The 9,769-nt window shown below is 42.8% G+C and overlaps 1 protein-coding gene across 1 annotated transcript; it reads left to right on the forward strand.

Moving 5' to 3' along the window:
* Window positions 1-1,253: 1,253 nt before the first annotated feature.
* On the forward strand, window positions 1,254-2,913 carry mgat3b (beta-1,4-mannosyl-glycoprotein 4-beta-N-acetylglucosaminyltransferase b; the record flags this gene model as incomplete). Its single annotated transcript, XM_008432288.2, has 2 exons — window positions 1,254-1,553; window positions 1,642-2,913. Coding segments are annotated over 2 exons (792 nt in total), but the record flags the coding sequence as incomplete, so codon positions are not given.
* Between the last annotated feature and the right edge of the window lie 6,856 nt (window positions 2,914-9,769).

Consider the following 9,769-nt stretch of genomic DNA (forward strand, 5'->3'; position numbering starts at 1 on the left):
CGCTCCAGTGAGAGCTGCAGATCACGATCTGATGAAGCCAACAGGACCACATCATCCGTAAAAAGCAGAGATGCGATCCTAAGGCTTTGAGTGTTTTTCTTTTTCTTTTTTTTCCTTCTACCTTCCCTCTGTTGTACACAGTCATTCTTCATGCTTGTTGAGACTCGGTGTGCAGAATAATAATTACAGTTTGGTTTCTTTGGCAACGACGTGAAACACCTTGAAAGCAATTTTCCAGGAGATTATGACGAGCGGCATGATTGACTGGGCGAGGAGGGAGATTGGTGTGTTCAATCACAGGATGTGGCACAGCATGAAAGCAGCTACACGCCTTGGTTTTTTTTTTTTTTTGGCTACACATATCAACAGGTTAATAGAGTTGGTCCTCTCAGGAAGTCTGGTGTGTGTTGAGCAGAGAGCTGGTGTTTGTCAAGCGAATGCCCAGCGGATTCGTTTTGGATCTCCATTTGGTTTTCAACCCAGCAGTGATCATCTGACCTCGTCGGTTTCCGTTAGACAGAATAACCACAATCATAATTCATTTTTAATTCACCAAGGGAAATGGTTAGGTAGAGAAATGTGATTTTAGCAGCTTTAAAGAGACTCTTCATTCCAAATAAAAATCTGAAATTTTTCTATGAAGGCCAGAGAGATTTATTGGACAAGATCTATAAATGAAAAGCAACACAGAGACCAAAGAACGCCTGAGACGGGTCAGCCAGGATGTTTAAACCAGCGTTCTACAACTTTTTCCCCAAACATCTAACAGCAAAGTTCAGTTTGTCTGAAAATGAAAATAGTTTTACACTGACTACAAACCTGCCTAAACTGGAGTTAAAATCAAATAATGTTGAAGTGTTGTCCCAGTTGAAATCCAGACCTAACTTCAATTAAGAGTCTGTAGAATGAATTGAAAATCTATGTTTATTCTAGATGTGTAAAGCTGGCAGAGACACAGCCCAAAACACTTCTGGTTGTCATTGGAGTAAAAGGTCTACAAAGTGCTGACTTCGTTGAATACAGCTACACACCATTCCTTTATTTTTTTTGTAAAACAAATACTGAAAACCATGTGTCGTTTTGGATAAACCCGTTGGTCTATCAGTTGTTGATAGACCAACCGGTTTGTGTTGACCTATCACATTTACTTGTATTAAATACATAAGTGTAACGAAATGAGGCACTGTAAGTTTGACATGACTGGCCGAAGTTAAGAGAATTGGAAATGGCGACTTTAGCTTTGACAATTTCCTTTTATCTGTCTCCCTAGTTTCCTGCGTCTCCTTCTGAACGGAACGTACGACTACGTCCGTCATAAGATCCTCTATGTGTTCCTCGACCACTTCCCCGATGGCGGCCGGCAGGACGGATGGATAGCCGACGACTATCTGCGGACGTTCCTGACGCGCAATGGCTTGTCCAGGGTGAAGGGGGCCAGATCAGACGACGTGTTCGTCATCAACGACGCAGACGAAATCCCGGCGCAGGAAGGCCTCCTTTTCCTCAAGCTGTTCGACGGTTGGACCGAACCGTTCGCCATACACATGCGAAAGGTACGCAAGCGGTACCCCACGGAGTGGCGTGTGCACAGCGACCATATGGCAGAGCTGTTTGTAACTGTGGTTGTCTCTCTGTCTCCAGTCTTTGTACGGCTTCTTCTGGAAGCAGTTTGGGACTCTGGAGGTGGTGTCCGGCTGCACACTCAGGATGCTCCGTGACGTCTACGACGGCGACGGCATCAAGCTGCGGCGCCGCGAGTACTACACCATGCCAGGCTTCCGCAAGTACGAGAACGACACGGGCCACATCCTGGTGCAGTGGTCCGTGGGAAGCCCCTTCCACTTCGCTGGCTGGCACTGCTCCTGGTGCTTCACACCCGAGGGGATTTACTTCAAGCTGGTGTCGGCGCAGAATGGGGACTTCCCCAGGTGGGGGGACTACGAAGACAAACGCGACCTCAACTACATCCGGGAACTGATCCGGACAGGGGGCTGGTTTGACGGCTCCGTGCAGGAATATCCCCCTGCGGACCCCAAAGAGCACATGTTCGCCCCCAAGTACATGCTGGAGAACCACAAAAGGTATCACTACCTCCTAGAGAACCCTTATAAACACAAAGTCCAGAACGAATGAAGTCTAAGAGACCATGCTTTGGGAACATACCTAACAGAAGTGCCGGAGAGAGGCCTTCGCACTGAGCTCTGGAGGTGGGCTGACACCGACGGACGAAATCTCGACGGATGACGACAATGAAGGTGATGCAGGGATTTAAAAGCTCTTCAAATTATTTGGGGGTTTTAAAAAGGGAACATGACAACAATGGGTTTACAAATTCAGCATCGGCAGGACGAAACCAGTGGATGAACAAAAATAAAAAAATCACTGCTTTCCCCGTCGTTCCGTCGTCACAGTGAGAGGCCAAGCTATTTCTCCGCGCCCGCTTACTTTGTATCTCATCCACCACTGGACACACTTGTAGGAAGAAAAATAAATAATAAAAAAAAAAAGGCAGGGAAGCAACAAGCGTTTTTATTTAATTTTCTGCCTATTCCTGTCTGCTTTCACTGAAGTTTACAGCCTGCCAGACGCTCGGCTTTCAACCCCCTCGCCCTCTGATGTCTTCCTGTCATTCTCAGTGACCTCCTTCCAGAGCCGGACGCAGGTTCAGAGGCAAAACATGGAGACCTTAAGGTCTGCTGAGAGTACCAAACAAGTGTCACAGGTTTCTGCTCACGTTCATGATCATGCACCTTAAGCTCGTCTGCGTGGTTGTAAATAGTGTGYGTGTGTGTGTGTGTGCGTGCGTGCTCTGTTTGTGCCGTTCGGACTAAAAAAATCAATGCGAGTGAAAAAGGTTCATGAAGGAAAAAGTGTGCCGTAATGAAAAGGAAATAAAATGAAATACCACATGGATGGTGTGTACTGAGTTGGGAGTGTGTTTTCCGGAGCTTGCGGACAGATTGGAGCGAAGCGTTTTGGTCCCATCAGAGGAGAAGCTGCAGCCTTGGGTTTTCAGATCTGTCAGATTAGCAGCTGGGGTCGCCGGGTTTTCCTTGGAATCTTGCGGAGAAGGACTGGTGGTGGTGCGGTGCGAGGATGTTCACACATCGGCGCTTAGATGCTTCTGAACACTAAAAGTCCCCTGGACGAGTCTTTATGCGTCGCTGCCAATGGTCGAATGTCTGCTGGAGGCTCCTCTGAGCGTTTCTTGTCTCCATATTCCTTCTTAAGTCCCGTCTTGTTTTCCATTCTCCATTTTTATGCTCTTTAAATTCCTTATTTTCATGTGTTAAGTCAGATGAGCTGAAAATGGCTCCGTTTTCAATTTTGCTATCTGTTAGAAATGCGCCAGTCATTCAGGAAGACATTGGAACCTGCCAATATTCTCCTGATCGGCTCTGATCAATGAGTATGGGAAAAAATGTCACAATAACTAATTTTGCTGGACGATAAATTGTCCCAGTAATTATTGCGATAAACAATAATGTCATTTTGAGTCAATTTTCAACTTGTATAATGATAATGGCATAATAATTTACGTTCACTGTCTCAAAGACTAGATTTAATTTTGTACAGAAAATCCACACTGTAACCAGAAGACATATTAAATATCCAAATAAAAACAAAAATAATAAATAAAATGAAAATAAAAAAACATACGCAACCGCAACATAAATAAAATGGATTATGAAGTTTCTGTAAACAAATATCATCAGAATTCAAATTATCCAGTGAATTTTAATTCATTTTGCCTTTAATTAGTTACAAACTTGCTTCCCACCGTTTTTCTCAAAGGACACACCAACTGACCTCATCTGCATTGATTCATTTATTTTGAGTCTAATAAACTTAATGCAGGTTAGGAACATATGCTTTGATTCATAAATTCAGATAATATCTTACCAGCTGAAAAAAAACAAACTAAAAAAAACTTTGCATCTTAACTCAGCATACGTTGAAATTAGTACTGAAAGTGGAAGCTTGGCGGCTGTTGTATATCAAAGCATTTATATGAAAGTTATTTTATTGATTTTTAAATCATCTTTATTTAAAATCTTCTTTTTTGCAAAGAGGCTGGTAAACATGGAAACAGGAGGTCGAAGGCGGTGCGCCACCGATAATCATAATGTGTGAAAAATGCTTAAAAACAAAAACATTTGCAGCTAACCTAGCAAAAAATAAATTAAATAAGGCAGTTTGTCTCAATCAGTAATATTTTTGCTCTTCAGAATGCTTAAATTATTAGTTTCCCTTTACATGTTCTTTTCTCGACGTTTCACTCTGGAAGATCATCGATGGCGCGCCTCCTCCGACCTCAATTTCCTGTGTAATTAATCGGTGGCCTTACTTTAAAAAAACATACACACAAACCGTTTCCAGGGTTCTTTTTAACACTGTAGAGCTCTGCCCTTCTCTGACTAGCCATTAGTTTTAATCTCAACAAATTATAGCAAGAAACTACATAGTGCAGGTGGGATATCGGAACCACCAGAGCCTCACTTCAAAAGTCTGCTCTGTTTTCGTTCTTGTCAAGGGTGAAGCAAATCATGGCAGAAATGTTGACATCACCACAAACCCAAATGAAAAACTTTACAAGGAACACAGCGACTAAAAATGAGAAAAACCTTAATGATTTTTTTTTTTAAGCAGATTGACCAGCTCCATCTAGAGGTAACTTAGTGTTGCTAAGACCTAAAACAGAAAACGTTCTCTTCAGTTTAAGAAGTAATCATTTTCCATTATATTTACCATTTTATTAAACCCTCTCCAGGCAAAAAGTTTTCTCTTAAAGCTGTGATTTGATTTGGAGGCCGGATGTTGGCCTGAGATTGTTGGCCTCTTTGCTCGGGGAGGAGAAAATGAGATTAGTCAGAAGGCCGGTGATGCTGGATTCTGTTTCTGGGCTGGACGGCTGCTCCGACGGCGTACAGTGGAATGCAACAGCAGCAGCTGTCGGGGGTTTGGTGTTGGTATCAACCATCTAATTCCTGGGAGGCAGCAGAGAAATTAGCTCCAAATAGGATTTGAAATCAGATGGCCAGGGACTCTTTGTGGGAGGCTTTAAATTAGATTGTAGTTTTTTGTGTGCGCGTGATTTGGAAAAGGTCGATGTTGGGTAAGGACGACTCTAACACAAATCTGGGTCATTTAAGAATACCAGGGTGTCCGCATATTCTTGAAAAGTCTTAAATTCATGTGTTTAAAACTAAGGCCTTAAAACATCTTAAATTCATTTAAAGAAACAAAAGTTGGCCTTAAATACATTAACCACAGGTCTTAAATTTCTTCATGGCAGTTCTGTTTAATTTCGGCTTAACTCGTAGGCTATATGTTTTCCTGCAGAACATTCCCATCAGGCAAATTCTTGAGTCAGACACTTTCAATGTATTCTGTGACTTCAAGAAGTTGAGGTTACCAGTAGCAAACATACCTTAGCTAGCTAGCTTTTTATTTTTTTTTATCATGGGTAAAAGTGCAAATTTATCGCCAGTTGGTTAGTTTTCTCCATCGATTCACTTCTGTTGTAAACGAATGTTGTAAATGAAGCTAAGTGCAACTTAGAGTCCAAAAATCTAAAATCAAACTACAGGAACCAAACAATGAGACCTACACTAAAGTTTTTGGGAGAGGGAGCAACTATGGTCCAGAAATGGGGCATGCAACAGGAAATGACTGAATAAGCACGTTAAAGTAAGTGTATTTTAGCAAGTGTGCTTAATGGCATATTTTTCCATCAATATATAGGTTTTAAATGTTACTTTTTAATCTTAAAGATGTCTTAAATTTGAGTTGAAGAAAGTTTCAGAAACCAATTGCTGATTTGGTGTGCACCTCCCAAATCTGCAGCTGGCTGGGGGGCCTGGTAAATGCTTGAAAAATCTGTAGCTTTAGACGGTCCAGTCAAAGAACGACATGTCGCAGTAGGAGAGCTAAATCCAACGTAAGTTTCTCTCCACCGACATTCATTGGTAATTTGATAACACATTTCTGTGCAGTTTCAGTTCATCACATGCAGACAACGATTAAGTCGTTGTTCTGCTTTACTAACTAAACAATTTGATTTGAACGGCATAAACTTTAATGACTCGCGTTTCGGCTGCTTTAGGTCCAGCCGTCTCCCACACTGAGAGCTTTCCAGCCGCAGCAGGTCACAGGAAACCGACACAGGGAACTTTATTATATCAACCAAATAAACTGGACGGTCTCTAATATGTCTTTGCTAGCTGTGCACACACTGAAAGAGTGCCGTGCAAATTGCTGCCCACAGGCTCGCTGGGGGTGTTGCTGATGTAAAATCACAGACAGTACAACCGCAGGAACTGGGAGCTGAGATTAGACCAGGATTTATTTACTGTTCATTGGAAAACAATGTGAACAAGGCCCTGATCCAGACTTTGGGACTGGAGTGGGCTTTCCCTAGTTATTCCTGATTGAGCTGTGAGGCATGTGCAGCGTGGTTGCAGTGTTAGCACATGCAGATTTATTCAGGGAATCACGTTCGCATCAAAAAACATAATTATCAGCTGTATTTTTCCTGAATTTTTGGGGGAAACTGCATTAATCTGGTGCAGATTTAAAAAAAAAAAAAAAAAAAGTATTTGACTTTCTGAACATTTGAAGTAAGAAAAATCCCACTGAGCAGTTAAATTACCCACCCTCCTCATCTCTGGCTTCATGCCCTCTGCCCTATCGGTCTTTGTGGTGCTACCATTTAAAAAGTGGAGAGAGAAAAGTTTTGCATTAGCTCAACGGCATCTGAGAAACAAAACCACAAGCAGGGTCCCCATAAAAGAACGTGGGCGGCTATTTGTGCTCTCGCCTTGCCAGGAGGTATTGACTTTGAGTTAACACCCCGCTCCCAGTCTGCTGCAGTCACATCACGCCAAACATCTGGTGAACAGCGCCCATGTTTACATTTCTGCGTACATTTTTTGAGCCTTTGTCTGAGAGCAGCAGCCTGTGCCAGCCTGTGCCAGCCTGGGCCATCCAAGGAAGTTTATCCGCTTCAAGGCTCGGCCGGTTACCGGCTTTATCGCCATGGCAGCAATCCCCCCTCGGGTTCCCGAGATCCTCAACAGCCTGAGGTCATCAAGACTGCGGACCGGTGGTTCAAGAGGCAGTTATCGGGAGAAATCACAGACCACTTCCTTCCTCAGCAGCTGATGCAGAGCCTAGTGAAAATAAAGAAGTAGATGCTCGGAGCGGTTGTGCGCTCGTGGCCAGTAGCCCCGTTATTATGCATGAAGAGCAGCGCAGGTGCCACCTCTGTAGCGCAAACTGCAAATAAAACATGGGCAGATCAAAACCGAGAGAATGTGGAGCAGCTTGTAAAGCAGGGAGATATTTCACAGCTTTATTGTGTGAAACGTGTTTGTGTGGAAGAGAGAGGGAGGGCTTGATTTTTTTCACTTTGAAGTAGAGTCATCACAGTGATGAAACGAAAGCCGTCCAAAGTGAATCGAGCCGTACGTCATCCCTGGAAAAGAAAATCTATAAAGCGGTGACGGATGCAGCCCGGATGAAGTTGCAATGTTTTGAGGCGGTGCCTCCTCGCTGGGCTTGCAGTAATTTCTTCCTTTTGTTTATTTCTGGGGGGTTTTTTTATTCTTTTTTTAAGCCGTTCTCCGAATTGGAAGGTCTGTCTCGCTCAAGGACCTCGCTGCAGATTGCGTCCGCTCAGCAGATGTTAAAAGCGATGAGGCCTTGATGCGTGCGGACAGTCCGACTGCAACCCTCGCCAGTTTGCTGTCTCGTTTTATTATAATCAAGCCTTGAATTGGCAAAGAAATAATGATGCCGAAGTTAAATGGGAGTGGACGAATTCAAACATCCCTCCAAGTCTTCCAGAGTTCACGGGACCATTGCTCTAGTCAGCGTTTTTACGGAGCTGTTGTGTCTCTACAACACTTTGCTCTTCAGAAGCGAACCAAGACGAACCAAGATGGTTGGTTGGGTTGGTTCGCTTGAAGTGAACTCTGGTTTGGTTCGAAAGCATATGTGGATGTAAGTGGTCCGGAGACTGCTCCACAAGGAGAAAGAGGACTATAGTGCAAGGCATTCTGGGTAAATATGACCAAAACAGACACTAGTCTAACATTGGCAGGAGAAATGTCTTGTCTTTTGTCGGTGACGAAAGAGAAATCCTGCAACTCCTAAAGCCTCACATCACTCCATTTATTGAAGACGAAAGTTGCACTCATGTCTTCTGTTGTTTTTGTGTCGTTTCCTTTAGCGGTTCTTGCTGCAGCGCCACCACAGGCGAGGAGGGGAACAAGTTTTTCAAAAGGTTTAGTTGGTTTGATGCAGTGTAAAAGTGAAAACCGACAGCTGAAAATATAACAAATGTAATTTTGGGCCTCAATCGAATCGAGTCTACCGCACTATCAGGTGTGAAGACACCTAAAGACTGCCTCATTCAGTTTAAAGCACATAACATATTGTAAATTTTATTTCTGGCAGAAACTGTTTTATTTTCACAGAATCCCATGAAAACATCTCTGAGTACTAAAGGAACGGCTGGACGAGCAGAGCTACGACTGAAAAGAAACCCAGGATTCTCATTCTGTATTAATAAAGAGTAATAACTGACCCATGGAGTTCTTTTTCATAGAACTGACTTTCCAGATTATGACTGCCTGGTCAAACAGACCTTTGACTGTGCATTTAAAATCAAAGCTAGGATTATCCCTGTTCTCTCTTATTAATAGTGAGTAACATGTTGCTCTTTTTCTTCATGGGTAAATGTTTGAGCAAAATGAACTTTATTCTTTTATTCACAGCGTATCCAACATAAGTGACAGACTTGATGTATTATCCTTTATCGGGCATCCGCTGCAGTAAATGTGGCTGACTTGATTCTGTTGACTGGAAAAGAGGGGATTTATTAAGCATAAAATGCAAAACTGTAGAGAAGACAGAGCGATCCTGCTGCAGAGGGGTTTTGGAGTTGCTAGGAAACGGCTCTGTGCAAGCTTTAATTGCTTGGAGTTATTGATGTTAGCGACGGGGAACGGGCATTCAGAGTATGAAACCAGTGGTGTCTAAACTTAGACTGTAAAGGGATACCAGGGAAGGGTTTCCTATTTAGTGCGCAGCGTTACTGTAGTTCATCAGTTCATAATTAGTAGCTGGACATTGGTCAGAGGTCCTTGAATTCCTTTTTTGGCAAAAATGGGAGTGATTTTAAGTCGGCAGGGAATGTTTCTGCGCACGACTTGAAAACAAATAAAATAGAAGTTGAATCAACTCTTAAGATGAATTCACAATACATTTAATATATTTGTGGAGTTCAGCACGTGCGCTTTCTATTCAGATGGCATTCTGGGTAGCGCTGACCTCTCTCCCATCTGTTTTTGTTGTGTCATTAAAGCTGATTGGCCGCCTGCGCACTCAGCCGACATTCCTACATGACTCTGGACCCCGTCCAGCATTGTTGCTTCCACTAATAAGCTGTTTTATTAAAAAAACAGCAAACAAACAAACAAAAAAAAGACAGAAAACAGCTTTCTTAAAAAAAAAACAAAAAAAAAAAACATTGGCAGCTACTGGAGTGGAAATGAAAAGAGAAGTCAATGCTTGGGGGTGTCGAGGAAAGGGACTGAATGTTTAATAGAGTTCATTCTCAAGTTTTTGTTTTCTTATGTTACGGTTTTGTTTTTGTCATATTTGATCGGTTCTTATGTGGGTTTGGAAAATGTGGAGTTAAGATCTAGCCAATGTCAGAAATCTGTGATGAAACGTAAACTTTAAGAATCCTTCATAGAGGCTG

The sequence above is a fragment of the Poecilia reticulata genome, linkage group LG1 (genome assembly GCF_000633615.1).
Source record: "Poecilia reticulata strain Guanapo linkage group LG1, Guppy_female_1.0+MT, whole genome shotgun sequence".
Classification (NCBI taxonomy): domain Eukaryota; kingdom Metazoa; phylum Chordata; class Actinopteri; order Cyprinodontiformes; family Poeciliidae; genus Poecilia; species Poecilia reticulata.